The sequence below is a fragment of the Rutilus rutilus genome (genome assembly GCF_951802725.1).
Source record: "Rutilus rutilus genome assembly, chromosome: 2".
In the NCBI taxonomy this organism is placed as follows: Eukaryota; Metazoa; Chordata; class Actinopteri; order Cypriniformes; family Leuciscidae; genus Rutilus; species Rutilus rutilus.
Window position 1 is genome coordinate 49,528,587 of NC_140210.1, and position 23,718 is coordinate 49,552,304.

The 23,718-nt window shown below is 38.4% G+C and overlaps 2 protein-coding genes across 3 annotated transcripts in view; both read right to left on the reverse strand.

Annotated features, from left to right (window-relative positions):
- Positions 1-22,136, reverse strand: part of cldn31 (claudin 31) — a 239,388-nt gene extending 217,252 nt beyond the window's left edge. The window contains exons 1-2 of the mRNA XM_084398511.1: positions 22,069-22,136; positions 19,060-20,613 (exon numbers count right to left, since the gene is read on the reverse strand). Of these exons, the coding sequence (XP_084254637.1) occupies positions 19,941-20,594 (654 nt within the window). The 5' untranslated portion in view covers positions 20,595-20,613; positions 22,069-22,136 and the 3' untranslated portion in view covers positions 19,060-19,940. The remainder of the gene's footprint in view (positions 1-19,059; positions 20,614-22,068) is intronic.
- slc25a10b (solute carrier family 25 member 10b) lies at positions 3,407-16,947 on the reverse strand. 2 transcript variants are annotated; one of them, XR_014626108.1, is made up of 12 exons: positions 16,494-16,939; positions 12,697-12,816; positions 11,627-11,741; positions 7,926-7,974; positions 7,791-7,832; positions 7,661-7,704; positions 7,507-7,577; positions 6,530-6,622; positions 5,823-5,900; positions 5,681-5,737; positions 4,736-5,343; positions 3,407-3,598 (listed from the first exon to the last, which is right to left on the reverse strand). XR_014626108.1 is itself a non-coding variant. In XM_084398470.1 (11 exons), exons 1-11 carry the CDS (start codon positions 16,584-16,586, stop codon positions 5,242-5,244), a joined length of 864 nt encoding a protein of 287 aa, XP_084254596.1. In that variant the 5' UTR covers positions 16,587-16,947; the 3' UTR covers positions 3,407-5,241. The 2 variants fall into 2 exon arrangements, 1 of the variants encoding a protein (XP_084254596.1); XM_084398470.1 differs by having other exon boundaries at positions 3,407-5,343; positions 16,494-16,947.
- Positions 22,137-23,718: the final 1,582 nt, after the last annotated feature.

A 23,718-nucleotide genomic window follows, 5' to 3' on the forward strand; every position in this document is an offset into this window, starting at 1 on the left:
CACATCAGTTTATTTGTGCCCACGCCCTCTCAGGAGTCTGTCTCTATACCTACTTTCACTTTGAAAAAAAAGACATCATAACCGCGCGCGCGATCTGCTTGCAGTCGGCGAGATGGATGCTGAAGAGTTGGAGAAAAGAATAGCTAGGACTAGGAGATTGTAAAGTTGTCGACAATACGTTATCAAAAATCAAGTCCATTGTGTGGGAGAAATTTGGAGATATCTGAAGAAAACAATATTGTGAAAGGATTTGCTGCATTCATTTTCGTGTTGGATTGCCGCAAATGTGGATTCATCGCTGAGGAAGCACGCAGTAAGCAGTTCTATCGAACAGTATTTTTCACATTTAACACTGTTAAATATGTGTTGTGTGCTGGCAGGGCGTGTTTGAACCCAAAATTGTCAGATGTAAGCTAGACAAAATTGCGTGGCAGAAAATAGTGTTGTAGCCGCGTCTGTTATTAGGCTAACTTACTCGAGTTTTGTGGTAACGTTGGCTATCTTCATGTAGGCTACCGGCCGTTTGACAGATTCGGCTGAAGTTGTCCTTGTGTTAATGGTTGTGTAATAACTTCTGTATGACCGGGCAATAAACATTTTTGTAAGTGTGTCCATAATGTGATTGTCTAAACTGATTTTATTTCGGGTGCGGGTCGGGTGTCGGTTCTATTTTAAGCGGGTCGGGTCGGGTGCGGATTTGAATTAGTGCTGCTGTCGGAAAACGGGTCGGATTCGGTTTTAAGCAGTGCGGGTAAGGGCGGGTGCGGATTTAAAAAATTGGACCCGTGCAGGTCTCTAGTGTGAAGCAGAAACCTCTCACAATGCTCACGGTCAGTCCCCTCGAAGGCTGACAGAGCATGCTCCGCTCCCAAACACATCACACAAAGTTCGTGTGTATCCCCATCTGTGAGATAACGAGGGCAGGGAGAAGCACACAACTTGAATCAGTGTTTGTAAACTGATACTGAGCTGTATGATTTCGTGTCAGACAACAATGAATATGGCAGAACGTTTGTAACACAGAGTGCTTGCTGAGGCACAGAAGCTAACGCCGGTCAGACCGGATGTGCTTTTATCCTTTCCTGGTCGTGACATCACTCGCCCGTGACATTCACTCTTGCCATTGGACGAGTTGACACCTGTGAGTACCCACTTCGGTACCAAGTCGGAACTGAAATTTTAAAATTGTTACTCTTTGAGTGCTGTTGAGCAGAATCGTAAACACCTCTGATTGGCTGTTGTGTTCACGCGCTCATCATATACACTCACCTAAAGGATTATTAGGAACACCATACTAATGTGTTTGACCCCCTTTCGCCTTCAGAACTGCCTTAATTCTACGTGGCATTGATTCAACAAGGTGCTGAAAGCATTCTTTAGAAATGTTGGCCCATATTGATAGGATAGCATCTTGCAGTTGATGGAGATTTGTGGGATGCACATCCAGGGCACGAAGCTCCCGTTCCACCACATCCCAAAGATGCTCTATTGGGTTGAGATCTGGTGACTGTGGGGGCCATTTTAGTACAGTGAACTCATTGTCATGTTCAAGAAACCAATTCGAAATGATTCGAGCTTTGTGACATGGTGCATTATCCTGCTGGAAGTAGCCATCAGAGGATGGGTACATGGTGGTCATAAAGGGATGGACATGGTCAGAAACAATGCTCAGGTAGGCCATGGCATTTAAACGATGCCCAAATGGCACTAAGGAGCCTAAAGAGTGCCAAGAAAACATCCCCCACACCATTACACCACCACCACCAGCCTGCACAGTGGTAACAAGGCATGATGGATCCATGTTCTCATTCTGTTTACGCCAAATTCTGACTCTACCATCTGAATGTCTCAACAGAAACCGAGACTCATCAGACCAGGCAACATTTTTCCAGTCTTCAACTGTCCAATTTTGGTGAGCTCGTGCAAATTGTAGCCTCTTTTTCCTATTTGTAGTGGAGATGAGTGGTACCCGGTGGGGTCTTCTGCTGTTGTAGCCCATCCGCCTCAAGGTTGTGCGTGTTGTGGCTTCACAAATGTTTTGCTGCATACCTCGGTTGTAACGAGTGGTTATTTCAGTTAAAGTTGCTTTTCTTTTAGCTTGAATCAGTCGGCCCATTCTCCTCTGACCTCTAGCATCAACAAGGCATTTTCGCCCACAGGACTGCTGTTCTGGAGGATGTTTGTCCCTTTTCACACCATTCTTTGTAAACCCTAGAAATGGTTGTGCGTGAAAATCCCAGTAACTGAGCAGATTGTGAAATACTCAGACCGGCCCGTCTGGCACCAACAACCATGCCACGCTCAAAATTGCTTAAATCACCTTTCTTTCCCATTCTGACATTCAGTTTGGAGTTCAGGAGATTGTCTTGACCAGGACCACACCCCTAAATGCATTGAAGCAACTGCCATGTGATTGGTTGATTAGATAATTGCATTAATGAGAAATTTAACAGGTGTTCCTAATAATCCTTTAGGTGAGTGTATAGCTTATGTAAGGATAAAGTGACTTCATAAATAAAAAAAAAAGTAAAAAAAAAAAAAAAAAAAAAACACACCTGATGCACATTCTTTGTTCTTAAGTAGTTTAAAAACATGTTTTTTTTGTTTGTTGTAGTTAATCACCTGACGTTTTAAACACGACTTCCCAGGTGGACTTGAGCACCATATAGAAGACTAACCAAAAAGGTTACTGTTGCATTTTTACTATTTTATTCACATTTAAATAACATCCAATGCTTGTTTGGCTAAAATGTGTGTTATGGCTGTGGATAAGCTGTGATCTGTCCAGGCCTATAATCACTAATCACCAACATAAAACTTGTCAACATAATAAACAAAATTGAACAAATCACCTAGCATCATACAGTATAGCCTACAGATTATGACCATTATGAACATTATGAATGGAGACTCAATTCTCACCTGTGTTAAGATCAATCTCCTTTTCACTTGTCGACACACTAAAGTGAAACTGCAAGGGCTTTACTATGGGTTTCACTGACAGCGATTGGTTATTTTACAGAAGTAGGGAAATGTCATGTAGCCGCCTTATTGGTCGCATTTTGGTCAGCGTTGCACTATTTGGTGTCTGAGATATTTGGTTGCCCTGGTAACAAGTATGCATATTTTCATGAGTTTCCCGTTTCGAGGTAATGAGACAAAATAGGGCATTTACTTTTATGCACTTCTGCATCTGATCATTGCTTGTATTACCAGAACAAAAACATGTTTTGAGAGATCTGTTGATATGTGTGAGTTAAATACAAGCAATATAAATATACAAATCATTCCATGCTAAAGAAAACCTGTCACATTTTTCTGGTGTTAGTACTTTTATTTCCATTTTTGTTTGACAAAATTGCAGTTTAGACCATTTTCATCTCTCATTTAGTTTGCATATTCACACTTTATTTATTTTGTTGAGATAGAGGGAGCAGCTAAATTACATTCTGTTCAAGCAACAAACACCTCAATTTCCAAACCATAAATTACAATTCAATTTGTGGACAAACATTTTTCGTACCCAGGTAAACACAAACTCGCTTGCAAACCCTTAAAGGGAGAGTTCACCCAAAAATGAAAATTAGCCCATGATTTACTCACCGTCAATCCATCCTAGGTGTGTATGACATTCTTTTTTCAGACGAATATGATCTACAAAAAATGTCCTGGCTCTTCCAAGCTTTATAATGTTTATGTTTTGAAGTCCATCAAAGTGCATCTATCCATCTATCAATGCATCTTTTATGATGGATAGATGCACTTTTGTAGACTTCAAAACAGAAACAGCCATTTACTGCCATTATAAAGCTTGGAAGAGCCATTTTTTATATAACTCAGATCGTATTCGTCTGAAAGAAGAATGTCATTTACACCTAGGATGGATTGACGGTGAGTAAATCATGGGCTTATTTTCATTTTTGGGTGAACTATCCCTTTAACACTTCACACAAGCGCATACACACACACATTTACTACATGACACAGCGCCCTCTGCTGGTCACGGGTAAACAAGGCTTCTCCAGTGTTCAGATTTCATTCTTAGTGTCAAATCATCTGTCTGTATGCATTTACCAATATGGTAGTTTACCAACTTAATCTAAAATATTAAGTTTAAACGTTAGGTAAACGTCTGTTGTTACATGCTTAGTTCAAGTAAAACACTAAGATAAATCTAGAAATTTAGGACCAAACCGTGAAAATGAATTAGTAATAATAAGTAATTTGTGCAACTTATTCACTAAATGCCCCATTACATTGAACCACAAAAAACTACAAGCACATTTGCAGGAATTACAGTGGCTCATTTCTGTCACAATGATGCAGGATGCGTGTCGATTGTTGAATTATTACAAACAGAGATGAACAGAACGGAAATATAATGACAAATTGTCTTTCACATTGCAAAAAAAAAAAAAATTGGATCCCCATCAGTCAGTCATTTCTTGTTTTCTTGTCCTCTGATGCTGCACATTTTGGTTATAAAAGTAAAACTTGGTTTATTTCTGTCCTCTTGATTGTTTTCTGTGACCCCTGACCCTAATTAACATCTGTCAATCAAACTCAGCAACATATCTGTGCAGTGTCAAATACAGATCTTTGAAAATACAGTATTTGCATCATTAAAACATAATTCATACAAATTTCATGCAAACTTTAAAACCGTAAATATGGACCGTTTTGTGTGTGCATTTTATGTCAAAGGAATAGTTCACTCAAAAATGTCATAATTTACTCACCATACAATACATATTTATTAAATGGAAAAGAGCTGCATGAACACATTATGTAGAAAACAAAAAGAGATCCTAATCCTGCAGGTTTGGAACAACACCAGGCGAGTAAATGATGAGATAATGTTTATGTTTGGGTGAATTATCCCTTTATCTGCAATAGGAGTATTTATGAACAGCATTTAAAAAAAAGTATAATAATTGGAATCATCATTCATTCATAATCTACAAACATATCTATCCTGATAGATAACATCTATGATCTAAACCTCACCCTGAAGAGATGAGGATGAGCGTCCAGTCGTCTTATCCCAGAAGATCCAGTTCAGTGAGTCCAGTCGTCCCGGTTTGGCACTCGGATAGTGATGAAGTCATCTTTCGTTACGTTCGGCGTGTGACGTTTATCATGACTGCGTTGTGTGAAAAAGAGAGAGACTGTCCAGAAAGAATACAGCAGTGAGCGCAGCTTCAAGAGGAGGCCAAAGGGGAAAGGTCAAGAGGTCAAAGTTCAGCTGATCACCAGGATGCCGAAGTATTTCTTCAGCTGCTCCAGAAAGACGAACGTCAGGACGGTGTGAGGAATCAGGCGGATCCCGGCCGGAACTAAACCCTGTCAGACGATTCACAAAACCATCAGTAATGATTCAATTCTTTTCACAATACACATCGTTTCACAGCAGCTTTACAGCAAATACACGAGTCCACGTCACAGTCTGTTATCAGAGGAAACTGTCTAAGTTATGCGTTTCAGAAATGTACATATACAAAAATCACAGTTAGCGCGAAATGTATAAATTTAAACAATGTAATAATTTAATGCAGATATAATGAGCTCATTGATGTAATGAATACTTGTTTGTTAACTAATGATTATGATATTTAGAAAAGTGTAGCATGATCACAAACGTTATTTTGAGAAATTAAGAAAAATAAAGCAAAACTTGTACCTTGTAGAAGGCGAGTGGTCCCAGTCTGGCGGTTTCAGACAGGCAGTGCATCACACCCTAATATACACAAACAAATATTACTGATTAGTGATAAACATAATGAAACTATGATCAGAGAGAGAGAGAGAGAGGGGAAACTCACTCTGTATTCTCCTTTCGAGTTCATTAATCTCGTCTTTATGACGTCCAGCGGCTGGCAGAGGAACGTCGCACAACCTCCCTGAAGAGAGAAACATGACATGACAGAAACATGTATGTGTGTGCAGTCAAACCAACATTCAACATTTCTCACATTATCACAGTTTTTTCGCTATGGTTTAGAAAGTGGTAATAAAATATGACAAGTTATCAGCTGATATTTCTCTGGTTTTGTCCGTCCTTCTGTTAGACTGTCTCATAAATGAATTATGTTGAATATCTGTCAGCTGTTAAATTTAACTACACAATTATATAACACCAGTTTAGCTCAACCAATCACCAAGCAATGCTTCATTTAGTTCAGTCTGTGTGTGAAAAGGTCACATTATCAATTAAAGAAAAAACACTTCAGCAAAACATGGTCAGGTCAAAGAGGAGAGTATATGAAGAGTATTTGGGTATAATATTTCACAGTTTACTTTATTTTGCTCTCCTCACTTACATAAATAAACTATAGTGTCCTGCACACACTAGTAAAGAAATATCAAAAATGATATCTGGTATCTGAATAATTTTTGGTTTGACTGTGTGTGTATATAGTTCATCAACACCCCTAAAGCTCTTCCTGCTAAATATAACCAACACTGTCCAATAACTATCAGTTATCAAAAATATACTATGATTGACCAAATCAGAGGCTCCGGTACTCACAGCGATGAAGCTGGACAGGAAGTGTGTGAGTATGTTGTCTCCCATGAGTCCTGTGCCCAACACCAGCTGCTTGGCCTGATCGTAACATGCCAGCTGACACACACACACACACACACACACACACACACACACGGTTAGCATCATTTCATCATCATAAACAGGTACATGCCCTCATCCTCCCCTCGTGGGTCAAAATGACCTGAAGCCCTAAAATTATACTTTTTAATTTTTTTTTGATCCAGAAAGCTTATTAAATTTCATTTTTTGAGATTGTTTCTTATTTTATATGTTACCTTTAAATTACTAGATTGAATCAATATAAATAAATAGTAATTTAAGCACATTCCTCACATTCTTTCAACTTACATTCAAAATAATTCACAATTTCATTCCTAAACGTTTTAATTCAGCTCAAAATATCTTCCATCGGGTGTCTTTACTGACCTCTTGTGGAACAATAATAATATAACATGATCATGACTCTTGCCACTAGATGGCCTTATAGCTCTATATGGAGCAAATGAGCTGTTTCCCCTGGGTCCTACAGTCACTTCAGTATTGATTCAGATACAACATGTAGACATTATAATATCATTTTTGAATTTTGAGCATTTTTAGGTCTAAATTTCAACCATAAAACTCCTTGAATCCATTAGATTTATTTCTGTATTTGTGGTTCAAGTGTGACAAAAGTCATGGGGTCTTGGACCTTTCTGATGAACACTCAGTTAAAAAAATAAAAAAATAAAAAAAAATATTCCATGTCAAAATGACCCAAGGGAAGGATGAGGGTTAATCCAATGCAGTTCACAGTGCATTCAAGCATTTATGTATCCATCTGTGTGGAAATAAAACCAGCCCCTGATAGACTTTATACTCTTTAAGCACTTATTTTGGGGTAACTCTCAATTCTACATGTTTTAAGGACAATCAATAACAGATATTTGATATACTCCCATCATGCACTGCTTCCTCACCTGTCCGACAGTGACGAGAGCTCCTCTGCTGGAAGCCATAGTGGCTCCTGAGAACAGCTTCCTGGTTCCCTCTGAGAGAAAAGCATGTTTAGAGAGAGACATTCACACATGTACAGAGGTTAATGACAGCCAGAGATCCAGAAGTGTGCTTTACCTTCCCGCCAGACCCTGAAGAGTCCGTCCAGCGCGTGTTTATAGCTGCGACACACACACAAATGATTCAGGTCAATCACATCATGACTGTCTGGAGTGTAAAGACTGTTTTTAGATGGAGACACACTCACTTTCTCCTCTGCTCTGCAGGAAGCTTCATATCGTTCTGCATTCTGAAGACATAAACAACATGAAATCATCACCAGAAGACACACAGATGAGCTAAAAAACAAACACATCAGTAACACAAAGCTCACAATACACACCGAACGTTCACCATGTCTGCTGGAGTCCCGATGAAGCCGCCGGTGAATCCTGCAGAGAAACACAGACTGTGAGAGGATATCGCAATATATTTTGATTTATATATGCGTCAGGGTTATTATCGTTAACTAAAAATAAATATTTTCGTTACTTGAAATGAAATAAAAGTTAACTAGAAAATAAAATATGTAAAAAAAACAACATAAAACTTATTTAAATTTTGTATTTTTGTCATTTTTATTAGTTAAAAAAAATTATATATCAGCAAAAACTAATAAAAAATAATAAATAAAAAAAAAACACAAAAAAGACAAACTTTCAAATGAAAATATAAAAATAAATAAAACTGAAATAAAAACTAATATACAAAATATACTTCATAATATATATATATATATATATATATCTCGGTCGAATATACACACTGAAACTAACAAAAAGTTACAAAAACAAAACAAAATTACAACATTTTGAGCAAAATGAGTTCATATTTAATAAAAACTATAATAGTAAATGACCTATACTAAAATAACACTTATGTATGCATTTATAAAATTTGCATGTAAGCTCAAGTAGATTCATAAGTGAATTACGAGCGATAAACACGATGGGTCTCTTCCACATTTACCACACTTTCAATTGCTGTAATTACGCTCTATCAACCCACTAAATTTCTCAAAACTGTTATGAACTTCTTATTACGACCTCCTGAATATCATTATTCAGTCCCTTCAGCAACAACCTTTCCCATAAATCTGTAAAACTGCAATTGTTAGGGCCTGCCGAAGAAAAACACCCTTGATTCTTCTGTGCTCAGGAACTACAAACCAGTCTCTAATCAACATGTCAAGGCAAAACAACTGACAAGATATTGTCCATACAGATTAATAACTCTCAACACCAATAAACTTAGAGAGATATTTCAGTCTGGCTTTCGGGCGAAGCACAGAAACAGCCTTGATTAGGGTTTTAAACGATCTGAACGTTATTTGGGACTCAGGAAACTTGGCACTCCTTGTTCTTTTAGATCTGAGTGCTGCTTTTGACACCGTTGATCATGTGATTCTACTCGACCGACTTCAGATCTGGGTCTGTCTATCAGGTCCGGTCTCAGATCCTACTTAAGCAACAGGGAAAACTGTGTTACACCTACAGGCGTTACGTCATTTCTTGTGGTGTTCCTCAAGGCTCAATGTTGGGTCCTTGTGGAATTACAGATTTAAGAATCTGTTTAAGATCTGTTGATCTTACATCCTTACAGAACATCACATAAAAAACTATGGGGAAGTACACTGTATTTAGCATTTAAGGTTAAGATGACGACATCAGATGACTGATTCGGTTAAGCAAAGACTTTATCAAGCGGTTCCTGCCAGTCCTGTTCTCTTTATTGTAAGTCAAATGAGTCAGATAACTGAAACTCTCACCCTTTGTCTTTAATGGCTCTTAGTTCTTTGTATAGTTATGATTATTGTATTAGGACTGGTGACACTAAGTCTAGAGTCTGGGGCGGGCTCCTATACCTGGATACTTCATTTACATCCTTTCCTCATTTTGAACTTTTAAAGTGTTCATCAGAGGGGTCCAAGACCCTAGGACTTTTTTGCACTTGAACCATGAATACCCACATTTTTCTTTTTTTATGGATTCGAGGAGTTTTGTGGTTGAAATTGTAAAAAAAGTAACAAATCCTTCCCTTGCGGGTTCAATTCGACCCCCTTAGGAATGAATGGGATGCGAGGAATGCTTCAGTACACATAGAAAAACCTAAAAATGCTCAAAATTCAAATGAAAAATTATTGTATAATGTCTACATGCGTATCTAAATGCAAACTGAAGACAAAACTGACTTTAGGACCCAGCGGAAAAGCTCATTTGATCCACATAGAGCTATATGACTAGAGTCATGAAATATCATGTTATATATTGTTTTCCCCACAAGAGATCGGCAAAGACACCCAATGTAAGATTATCTTGAGCTGAATTAAAAGGGTTATGCTTGAAATTGTGAGTTATTTTAAATTGAAGTTGAACAAATGTGAGGAATGTGCTTAAATTACTATTTATTTCAATAGATTCAATCTAGTAATTTAAAGGTAAAAAAAAAAAAACAAGTATAATTTTAGGGCTTCGGGTCATTTTGACCCACGAGGGAAAGATGTGTTACAAAGTGCGAGGGAAGGATGAAGGTTGAGGTCGTCAGTCAGGTTATTATCCTCCATTTCTAAGCACTGCCTCCTAAAATCTATATAAGCTACAATGTACACTGCCTTCGTTAGACTCGATGCCAAACAGCTCGTGTTCTTCTTAATGAAGAATCCAGCCGAAGTACATACAACCGACTCTCCCGGTCTTCACCTCTGAGTTTCCTTCCTCTAATATCTAACCAATACATGCTTAATAGGCTCATTAAATGCCATATTTAATTTCACCAGTATGCAGATGACACTCAACTTCTATCTTTCACTTGCACCAGATTCCAACAATTCAATTTTCACCGTACTGTCCTGCATAGATTAGAGAGCATAACATTGTTGATGTCTCAGAGCTTTCTACAGCTAAACACAGATAAGACAGAGGTACTTGTTATCGGTAATGACGCGCGGCGAACATCTATTGCTCCATATCTTGACTTGTTATCACTAACAGCCAGTAATCAGGTCAGGAACTTGGGAATCGTGATTGACATGACCTCAGTTTTCACAAACAGCATATTATCACCTCAGAAACCTCTCCACAGTACGTGACTTTCTCTCCCCCTCTGACAGTGAGAAACTCGTTCATGCATTTGTTACGTCTAGACTGGATGACTGCAATAGTGTTTTCGCTGGGTTGCCAAAGAGCTCTCTCTATTAAACACTGAAAAGAGTTCAGACCGCAGCTGCACGAATGCGAACTCGCTCTAAAACTAGAGATCACATGACTTACAACGCTCAGATCCCTTCACTGGCTGGCTGTATCATTCACAACTGAACTCAAGATCCTCTTACTTTTCCTGTTCACTTTTCATTTATTACTTAAAGCTCACTTGAAGTTCTTCGATACCACATCAAAAACCACTAGCCTAACTGATAAAGTTCACACATTATTAAAGACAAGTGAACAGTCAGTAATAAAATAAGTAATAAAACAAATCAGTAATAAAACAAATTACAAGCAGAGATGAATACTAAAGTCTAACGGTAGTATTGAGGGACAGAAATTAATAATTAAGCCTAAATGTAAAAATAACACAATGTAATATGTGTTCATGAAGAAATTAATCATTTTTATATTTGTTAAAGCTGTATTTGTTGTTTTATTAACATTAATGACACGGACAACAGCAGGATTATTAGGTGTGTGCTGTCACTTTAAGACCGAATAAACTCGTTCTCAACTGTTCACTTATGACATAGGCTAACCAAGAGAATACTTGCCGGGCACATGAACGGGCACATAAACACAAGATGATGTCTAAATACCCGTTCATGTTTATGTATCTCTCTCTCTCTAGAATAAAAATACATCCAGTGGTAATTTGTTGGCTGTACCAAAATAAAAAGCTTTTTCTTTTCTTTTTTTCTTTTCTGTGAATGTACTTCTCTTCTGTAAAGCACTTTGTAAAAGTTGCTACATAAATAAAGCTTTAGGTACTTGCTCTAAATCTAATTATCATAAGGTGATCGCTGGTGTGTGATTGTGTGCTGGTGTGTGTGTTCACCTCCAAACGCGCCCAGCAGGACTTTCTGGTAGAAAGGCATGGGTCCCTGACTGCCGCTGCCCATCATGTCTCGCACCGTCTCATAGATGGCGAACCGCGTGAGAGAATACGACATCTGCGGAGAGACACACGTTCAGTTCATCATCATCATCATCATCTGTGTTAGAGAGGTTTAGCCTTTACACATAACACACACTTAATCTCACACTTAACCATGAGAGATTTCACACTTTAAACTGAAGATCCTGAGTTTCATGAATAAACACAGACCGGGAACATGAACTGCTTCTCTGCAGGATCACAGATGGGAAACATACTATATGAAAACATGTGTAATCCAACGCTTCATAATGGCCACTTTCACACAGTTAAGTCACTGGACTAATGTTTCTCACCTAATGAGTTTTACACCTACTGTTTTGTTTTATAGCTATTGTTATCATTCACGCGCAGCACTGAAACACCATGAAACTCTGATATCATTTTGCCAGATCTGCATCTGAAATACAGTTATTATTCCTTTGAAAAAAATGTGGGGCAAAATGTGTTAGTGAATATGTCATTCTGGTGAGTATTGCATGTCGTTTATTTGAAAGCTCGACTTCCTCACCCTTGTTCAGGCTTTCTGCACTGTCATGGTGAACGTTCATAACTCTGCCGTTCAGTAGATCAGTTCTGTTGATAAAGATGACGTCCTCACTATCGTTCTTCTGTATTATCACGGTGAACGTTCATAACTCAGTTTCGTTTTGTCATCTGCATCTTTTCCAAAACACTGGCAAACCAAGAAGATTTTCAGTAAATAAACGAAGTGAATTCATTTGTGTCCGCTTCTTCACCACTCAAACTCTTTGAGTTTTACATCAGTGTCTAAAGCTCACACACCGCTGTATATCCTGATCACATGACCTTCCTCTCTCTCTCTCTAACGGAAAAAAAACACACATTAAATTCAAGGCAAAGGCTGTCTGTGTGAAAGTGGCTGGTGACATATTTCGTGTCTCAGGCGTTATCAGTGTTCATTTTCCCAGAATTCCCCCCGCCGGATATGAATGGGATCGGGATCTGACCTGTCTGCAGAGGGAAGCGCTGAGGCCGTTGTAGAGCGCCAGCACACCGTCGCTCTTCACCACGTGCATCGCCATGCCAACCATCCTCATCTTCACCTCCTGCTGCGTCTGCAGGTGCACCTGTTCAACATCATCATCATCATCATCATCATCACAATCAACATCACCAGCACCACAAAAAAACAACAACAAACAGCATTTTCCTTCACATGAGTCTGAAACGGATACAAAATACGATACAAAATGAAACAGTAAAGTGAGTAGAGTGTTGGCGCTTGCAACGCCAAGGTCATGGGTTCGATTCCCAGGGAAAGCAAGAACTGATAACAATGTTAAATGTGTACCTTGAAACGCAATGTAAGTAGCTTTGGATAAAAGCGTCTGCTAAATTTAAGTGTTAAACACATTTTGTGTCTGGTTTAACATTACGGCCTATATAAATGAGTCAGTTGAGTGATATATGTATGTGTGTGTGTATGTGTGTGTGTTTTATGTATGTTTTTCTCTTCTGTTATCAAAAATACATTAAAAACAGTAATATTGTGAAATATTACTGCACTCTGAACAGCAGTTTTCTATGTGAATATATAGTTAAGTGTATTTTATTCCTGTGATCAAAGCTGAATCTTCAGCATCATTACTCCAGTCTTCAGAGTCACATGATCCTTCAGAAATCATAAGAATATGATGATTTGATGATCAAGAAACATCCTGATTATTATCAGTGTTGAAATCAGTTAAGCTGCTTCATATTTTTGTGGAAACTGTGACGCTTTTTATTTTTCAGGATTGTTTAATGAATAGAAAGTTCAAAAGAACAGCATTTATTTCAAATAGAATCTTTTGTAACATTATAAATGTATTTGTCACTTTTGGTCAATTTAATGTATCCTGGCGGTGAATAAAAGTATGTAATTTTTAGGAAAATGTATATATATATATATATATATTTTATATATATATAATATTTACTACACGTGTATATATATATATATACACACGTGTAGTAAATATTATCTATCCAAATAGACAGAGAGTTCCTGTTATACTATGTTGAGCTCAAGTGTGTAAAATGTACAACAATTTTCTCATTCAAGCATTACATAAATACCTGCACAGCACGCAACAGGTTACAACAAAACCTCTCACACACACACACACACACACACACACACACACACACACACACACACACACACACACACACACACGGTTTGAATAGTGGCCAACAACAACAACAACATCATTTCATTCTGTTCAAAGATGTTCTTTGTTATTGTATGCAGTTTAATAATGCAACTGTAACTCTAAAGAGAGAGAACAGGAGTTTTACAGGTCAGCGATAAACAGAAGATAACGTGTGCAGAATATAGAGGGGAAATATTACAATATCAAGAAGAATATTTACAGAAATATGTTTGCAACTTGTATCAACCTGTTTTTACCTGTTTACTCGCAGACCATTGGTAAAACTTTATAACACGATTCCATTAGTTCACATTAATGCAATACTAACATTAACAAAGAGCAACTCATGTGTCATTGTATTTATCAATATTTTATTAATATCAGTTCATAAAAATACAACTGTATCTGTAATGTCAGCTATGGTCCGTTAAATAATATTATCAGATACAACTTCTGATTTGAATGATTTACTAGTAAATGCCAATAAATGTTTTTCATTGTTAGTTCGTGTTCACTAATGTAGTTTACTAATGTTAACAAGCGAAAGCTTGCAGATGATTTATAAAGGTCAAAAGGTCACGCTCAGATTGGACTCACGCCATCTCTCTTTAAACACACAGTTGTCTGAAGGGTAACCGGGTCAAGCACCACTTCTGAACTCACAACACGCTGTTTTTAACTTCAGCCAGTGTGTGTGAGCGTGTGTGTGTGGTTGAAGGGCACTTATCTGTGGCTTTTGTTTGGTTTTAGTGAAGAGCAGACAATCTGAGATCATTCAGCCTGTTATCTTCTCAAACACACGAGAGAACTCAGAAGATCTGAGACTGAGAAACGACGGATTGCTCAATAAATAAACTCAATAAACTCGTTCTCCTTCTTTGAATTAATTCATTCGTGTTTCATTCATTGCCGGTGCTTTCCGGCCACCTGATACTTTCCTCTGTGAAACTGAGGGGGAAACACACAGTAAAACTACAGTCTCATGGAGCAGACACACACACACTGAAGGTCAAAGCAAGACTAGATAGTCAAAGTCCAGCAAACCGGACTCAACTGGACACACACAGATGGCAGACATGTGCCGATCTCACACGTGTGCGAATCTGGACAAAAGCATGCATGAACACCCACACACACACACACACGTTGATAGTGAATGAACACTTCCTGTCCCATAAAGCAGCGAGAGCTGATCCTAAAATACCACTGGCCTTTAATATAAAAGTACAGCATGCAGAACATTTACAGCCTTTCATTCCCACTGTGTGTGTGTGTGTGTGTGTGTGTGAAATACTTCAGTACAGTTCTGGAAAACAATTAACACACACATCCAACTCTATTATAAGCCTCGCATCCATTACAAGAACAACGGAGAAACTCGAGCGTGAAGGTCTGTGAACAACAACACCGTAATTAAACGCCCTTCAACAGTTTCAGGACGTTTTTGGGAGCCGGACTGACATCCGCCCGGTTATAATGTGATCACACACACACACACACACACACACACACATTCTTCTGGTTTAGTCACACATGACATCACATGAGGACAATAAACTGATCCCAAATCAGACCTCAGACTATTGACATCTGCCTGTCAATGATTTAAACATCTAAAGTGCAGGATGAATTTATTCACTATATTTATATAATGCATTTAAATGCTTTTCATTTAACCTTAAATTTAAATATGTACAAAATTGCTTTGATAAAAAAATAAAAAAAAGTTTTAGATTGAAAATTAGATTGATAATGTATATCATAATTTGACACGGTTGTCAGTAGATTTGGGAAAGACAAAATTATTTCAAGGATTATTATGTTGATATTGTTCAAATGGTCAAATATTAACCGATTTATCAGAGGTAACATCTTCACAAGGTTTTCCATAGATTTTGCAATAAATAAGCATATGTTGATAAAAATGGACAAATATGCGATTTATTGGATGTAAAATGTTTGTTACAATTCGACAAGTTGTTAAAATGGCCAAATATTACAGTCGTGAAATATTCATTAGAATGTAACAAGGCTGTCAGTAGATTTTGGGACAACATACTGCATTATACTGAGAGAGTGACCAAATATTATCTGATGATATTTGGTAAATTATGTTGGCAAATATTGGATCTGAAAAACTACAAGCAGCCTATATTGTGTCCATAGTGTTAAAATGGCCAAAGATTATCCAAATTATCAGATATAAACTAAACAAACATGCATTGCAATTTGACAAGTGTGTGTTGGTAAGTTAGATTCTGGAACACACAAACTTATTTACAATGACCAAATATTGTCTGATTTATCTGACGGTAAACATTCAGTAAATTGATTTTAGAACAGACTAGCAGAATTATGATAATAGTGTTAAAATAGCCAAATATTTTCAGATTTGTGTTATCAGTCCGGCTGATATTTTCGGGCTATAAATATGTTTAAATATCAATTATCAAAATGAGGAACTATGCACAGTTTTCTCTTCAAAGACACACACAAGTCATGTGCTCGAGCGGATGTTGTCTTCCTCTGGGGATGAAGATTAGACCGATTATCTGTCATTCCACCTTAACTAACCATCCACACACACACACACACACACACACACTCACCTTGATCAGGTCCAGCGGGTGCGTGCAGCAAGCGGCTCCACACGACGCGATCCCACCGAAATACCAGCGCGACATGCGTTTCTCCGCCATCATCTCTCCGGTCCCCGTTAACTTCTCTTCTCTCGTGCTGGTTGCGAGCGACGCGTCCGGTGCTGCGCGTTGCTGCGTGCGTGGATGATCTCGCTAATCTTCCGCGAGGTCAAGAACGGAACGGTGATGTTTCCGATGTGCTCGAGACATGCCGAGTGCGTGGCGTGCGTGACCGGTGCGCGCGGACAAACAAAGCGTCGCAAAGTTCACGAGCAGCCAATTGCTCGCGAGGAATCTGGAACGGCCTCCCGGTGCGCCAGATCCTCCTACTGGCGCACACACATTACAAACGCACAAAAAAGAGAGAGAGAGAGAGAAAAAAAAACATCCATCCGAGTGTTCGGTGTTCATTGAGAACGAGGGCTGGACTCTTAAAGGGACAGTAGCCGCTGAGAGGACGTTAGGGACTCGGGAGCGCGCTGAGTTACTGCACTGTCACTTTAAGACGAGGCCCTTCCTCATTCACACGCAACTTCTAGAGTAGGAGTGGAGCCACTGCATTGGCACAATGGAGTTGCAATACTGTTGTGTAAAATGTTTAGTGTGCCAGTAAACGTTTGTTCTGGAGACATGGCTGGCTGACTGACTGAATGAATGACTGTATCTCTATAAAATGTCCATTTATTATGTAGGCCTATAGGCTAATATCAATCGTCTGTCTAAAAAATCAGGTATAAATTCATCAATAAACATCAATTAATAAATATATAATCATTAATTATACAGAGCATTGGAAAATAGACTAACACAAGCGATATGTGAGACTGTTATGTGAAACAACAAAAAACAATAAACGTTTGCTCTGGAGACATGGCTGACTGAATGAATGACTATCTCTCTATAAAATGTCAATTTATAATGTAGGCCTATTACCATATAATATTTATCGTCTGTCTAAAAATCAAGTACTTTAACATTGAAAAGTTAACCTGACAATCTAAAGTCTCTTTATCAGCTGCCAGTTCCATGAAGAAAACATTTCTTTATTATTATCATTATTATTTGCTTAAGGGATTTGTTGCCATCAGAACCCCGATCTTTGCTTTTCAGGTGGCAAAACCATGCACAAAATATATGACATATCCATAAACTAGTCAATAATTAAATATAATTATTAATATTTAACTGAGACCTTTATACTCTTTTTGTGCTTGTGTCATAATTAACGTAAAATCTAAATCAAAGACAACGAGAAACTGAGAAGAAATGCTGAATAGAAAAAATAATAGAAGCTTGTTTCTGTTTAAATAAAAATCAGTGGAAAAGTAGATTGGTACTATGGGATATTGCGCTTGACTGTCATCTTGTGGACATTTGCAGTACTTCAGTTACTGTGGCTGAAACACTCATGCTTAAAGTCCCCATGAAATCAAAATGGAAGTTTTTTGGCTTTTAGTATGTTACTCTTACTGTTATCTACGGTTATCTAAGCTTGTTTCTGCCACAGAATAAAAAATAAAATAAAAAGGTAATTGTAACTTTTTATCTCACAATTCAGACTTTTTTTTTTTTCTCAGAATTGCATGTTTATTTCTTGCAATTCTGATATTAACACACAATTGGGAGATATAAAGTCAGAATTGCATGATATAAAGTCACAACTACAAGTTTATATTTCGCAATTCTAACTTTATATCATGCAATTGCAACTTTATATCACGTAATTACAGGCAATACTGACTTTATAGCTCGAAATTCTGAGAAAAAAATATGTAAACTCACAATTGTGAGATAAAAAGTCACAATTATCTTTTAAAATGTTTTATTCTGTGGTGGAAACAAGCTTCTATAGTTATCTATAAGCTAGTTTGCTCCAAAACAATGACACAATTCGTATTTAGTAGATATAAGTATTTAAAACTTCCGCCATGTCTCTCACTTCCGCCAATAGGGATCAGTGATTTTGATGATATCACTCTGCACTTCAGCTTCTCATCAAATTTTCTGTCCAATCAAACGCTCTCCAGAATCTGAAGCCCCGCCCCCTACACTATAAATGAATGCAGAAGCTGTAGCTAAAATCAGTCAGTTGTTCACACATTTACTATTGAATGGCACATAATGCACTATATAGGGGATAGGGAACGATTCAGACAGTGTAAATATGCTTTCCACTGGGGCAAATGAAGTCTGTTTTCATGTTAGTGTCACGTGAACCTCCGCAGCTCCGATCCAGAGACACGATACACAGAGCGGATTCTATGAGCGAGTCACCGTGGACCAGAAAACATCGGATCCATTTGAATTCAACACAGATTGTTGTATTTTAAAGTGATATGGATGAAATTAGGAGGAGAAACGGTTAGGAGGAAACTGCGACTTTACTGAGCTCAACAGCCCTGGTTGAGCTGTGATATAAACTAAACGCTACTGGCTAATTTAAAAAAGGGAGGAGCTGCTCAATATGTCTCACCCCTTCTTTCTGTTTCAGGGGAAATTACGTCAACACACTAAATAATGCTGCACGTTTCAAGACACTTCAGTGGGCCTATAAATCCTTCCTTATCAATAATGTTCCCGCTTAAACCACCAAGGAACTCAGAACTCTTGAAATGAACCCAGTTCAGAACTAACAGACCCTTCACTCTTTCCTGGTGTCTCTGATGTGTTGATGTTTCTGAATTCCTCCTCCTCTCGTGACGGCTGATTCTGAAGGAGTTCTATGGAACACGAGCTCATATTCCACTGTGATGACATCATCGGACTCACAGTGGACACTCTGTTTATTGTCCCTGTGCTGTATTCTGCTATTGTGTTGTGTGATTTTCTGCCAACGCATGTTGTCAACACACATCAACATGTACATGTGCACATAGTCAGTCTATATTATTACATTAGGTTTATTAGACAAATAATGCACAGTAACACATCAATAAATAAATCACATCAGATATAATCATTAATTATACTGAGCATTGGAAAGAAGACAAACAAAAACAATATGTGAGATTGTTATGCAACAACAGCAACAACAAAAAAAAAAGAGTAAACTAATTACAGAGCTTCAATTGACCTCCTATAAAAGATTCATTAGAAATCAAAATAAAAGGCTTTATGAATTGTAAATGTACCCAAATTCAGTCTTTGAAGGACAGAGTCAGATTTCCAAACCCATGTGTTATTTCTTTCTAGCACACAAAAGTAGAAAAAAATAAATACATTGAAAATTAGGAATCCATGAGAATGGATAGTAAAGAGTTAAATCAAAGGAGCTGCATAAATTTGATGCAAAACTCTCCATTTGTGGTCCACGGAAAACAATAACCGCGTACAGTTTTGAATGACATGACAGTGCGTACATTTCTGAAGATTAAACCTTGTATGTGACCACTTTTTCCAGGTTGATTCTTTTTCCTTTTACACAAAGACTTTCTCCGGTTTGCTCTCTGCCGTGGAGGGAGGGTTCGCTTTTCCTCTTCGTCCAAAAACAGGAATAGCTGGAGCTCCAGGGGAGGCGGAGCCTAAATATAGCACAGCCCCGCCCACCAGCATCAGCGCGGTCACGCCCCATCCCAGGTAGAGCGCCGATCCGAGTTCACGTTTGAGCGGCGCGGCGACACTCGGGTCGTAGAAATCCCGAATCACGACGTACACGGTCCAAGCCACCGGCACTAGGTAGAAAAACGCAGCTAGGAGGAAAAGCACCGCGCCGACCTGCGCCATCCGAGCCTTGGATTCGTGAGCGTCGCCGAGGCAACGAGTGCACTTCAGCCCGGTTACGCTGAGCGGGACCGCTAGCAGACACAGGAACAGCGACAACACGCACAGGCCGCGGCACATCTGGACGGAGGCTGTGAGCGCGAGGCCCGAGTCGTAGGCTTTACACTGCAGACGGCCCCGCTCCGACAGACACGTCATCCACAGCCCCTCCGACAGCACCTGCGACACCACCAGCTCGCCCCCCACGAACGCAGACACACGCCACCAGGGGGCGGCGCAGACCAGAACCCCGAAACCCCAGCCTGCGATGCCCAGCACCAGACCCATCACCTGAAGACTCGTGTTCGCCATGACGAATGATTGATTCAGTCTGCAAAAGACAATGGAGTTTAAAATACAGGATATTTATTTCAAAGAAAATGTTTCCGTGTGTGTGTGTGTGTATATATTCATTAGGTTTGGAAAATAGCCCTTAAAAATATATAGAAATATAAAAATAACAAATCAATTATAACGTGAATAAGACATTGATAGTTTTCATTTCAGAAACACAAATATTTAACATTTATTTATAATAGGCTACTTTCCGAATTTGCGCCCGCCTCCCACGCCGGACACGCCCGTTCGAATCCCGCTAGGGGTTGAGTAGGACCGGTTACATTTGGATGTGCGTGTAAACCTCACTCCCCTGGCCTAGAGAGGCGTGACTGAGGCCCTGTCCCAAACAGCACCCTAAACACTAGTGGTCTTCCTACGAGTCCGCACTTTCGTGACGTAACGCCTCTTTTGACTGTCAGGTAGAAGTCTGCTGTGGAGCTCGCTCCAGTGCCGGCTCGCCAAAAGTGAGCATCGACTGCAAAGGGGGCGCTCGCGGACACCCTTCTGAAACCTAAAATGACAAATGTGACACCCTACGGTCTCACGGTCTTAAAGGACACGTGCACACGGGAGCCATTGTAAGTCCACAAGACTGAAAGTACATATGAAGTGTGCCATTTGGGACAGAGTCTGACACTAGTAGCTTTTTTTAAGCGTCCTTGTTAGCGCATACGCCTCCCACGCCGGAGACCCGGGTTCGAATCCCACTAGAAGCAGGTCGAGTACCACTTACATAATGCATATTTTTATATTTAATGTAATGATCTACAAAGAGATGGATAAACTTAAAATAAAGCTTTTAACTTAAACTCACTTAATTTAAAAAAAGCATTTTAAACTGTACTAAGTCAATAACTAAGTTTTACAACAATTTAGTAAACAACAACTTTAGTAAAATAATCTAACACTGCTACTGTTTAAAATATTTTCATTTAAACAAATATAATCTTTTTATAGATGGAATTAAATTATGCTTTATTCATGTTTGCATAATTATTATTAACTACATACATAACTACATTAATTTCACTATGACTATCGGTTAAGTAGAGAAACTGCTACTAATCTCTGTAATACTTTGGTACAATTAGGTTCCATTAGTTAATTTTAGTTAATGCATTAACTAACAACGAGCAGCACATTTGCAACATTATTTATTAATGTTTGCTAACATTCACACAACCGTTCATTGTTTGTTCATGTTAGCTCAGCTCCATTAAACAATATTACCAGATACAGCGATTGATTTTAATAGTGCATTAGTAAATGCTGAACTTAACATTAACTTTGTTAGTTTGTCAGTTCATGTTACTAAAATCTCTTCATAAGAATTCTGTATGAACTCCGTTACTAAAACAACATAATTACAAAAACAACTCAGAAGTATAATTCTACTAAATGATTTAGAATGATTTCAGCAGATGAAGTGAAAATCTTCAGTACTTACAGTGTGTGAGGAGCGTCTGTGTGTCGAGCTGATGTTGTCAAACTTTCATCTGTGTGTGTAGAAACACTCTCTTTGTTCTCACATGTGGGAGTAAATCAGCATCTGAGCGACGGACAACATAATCTCATCATAATGTGAACACACACAGAAATACGGCAAGCACTTATGCAAGCGCCCACACACACACACACACACACACAAGAGCTACAGTCATGCAAACATACACACCACAAATACATATACTGTGTATTCATTAGAAGGCAACTAATAGACACACAAATATGTGTCTCTGTTCACACCAGAGCAGTAGGTGGCAGTGTAGAGTCATGTGAGACTATTCACTAGCAGATTCAAGACTGTCATAGTAAGAAGAAAGTTACTCTGCCATGAATAAAGCTTCACTAAAGCTACCATCCAGTCAAATGTAGCAAGCTAAGTAACACAAACACAGCAGTAGGCGGCTAGTTCACTTCATAGGAAGCTACTTTAAGTTGCGCTAATTTCGCATGACAAGAAAAGTGTAGCTTGTGTGGCCAAGCTACTTGATTAATAAAGGAGTTAAGCTACTGAAAAGTTACTTGATTCAGGAAATAGTGAAGCTACCACCAAAATACTAAGTTACTAGCTAAGCTACAAGTAGCGACTGCCCAACACTGATAATACAGTCTGTGCCACTTGTGTAAAATTCACTGGCCAATGTTATACCAGTAATATTTGTTTTATTTCTACAATAGCATTCTTGTGTCAGTTGTGATCTAAGTCAGTGTTATGGAATATGATTTATCAAGTTCATAGCCGGGTGAACACCGGTATGCAGTAAACTTAGCCTAGCTAGCAGGCTACGATTTCAGTACAGTAATATCAAAGATCCTTGCTCCTTCTCAACTCTCTGGTAATATTCTATTCACAAAATACAACCAACAGTACAGTAATGTTAAATCTTACTTGTGAAAAGTAGCCCAAGAAAGAAGATTGCAAAAGATGTAGAAATCCAAATGACAAACTTCACAGAAAAATGGCTGGAGCTCATACAGGTGCATTACAATATTGATTCATTGCAAACATCATTGCAAACTTGCAAACATCAGCTATATTCATGTTATTTTATTTTAAAATATTCATAAACATAAAATACTGCCATATAACACATATTAAAGAGTAGATTTGGAAGACGTTATTCTTTTAAAAGAAGAAAAATAAATCTCATCTCTGAAGTTTTATAGTATTTTGCAGAGTTAGACACAAGCAACAAACATTACAATTATTTTGTTTCTTTTCTTTAAAAGTTTTTCTAGATTTGGCTTGTTACCCCCACATTTGTATGGTCTGATACTTAACCTTTAAAACTGAATTAACTTATTTTTACATTTTTAAACCTATTCATTTGAGTACTTGCCATGACTAATATGACAAAGCACTATAAGACAGAGTAAACAGGTCACGGCCCAAAACATACAGTAGTTCTGCAAGATCTTTGTCTTTAGGTGTCGAAATGCAGCCAATGTGTGACACTGCCATATTTTTTTCTTTTTACAGTATGAGACAGTGTAGAGACACTTCCTGGGTCCGGCTCACACACACAAACACAGAGGGACTGTGAACGACAAGCACTAACTGCGAGAGACATAATGGCATCAGCATATAAAGGTC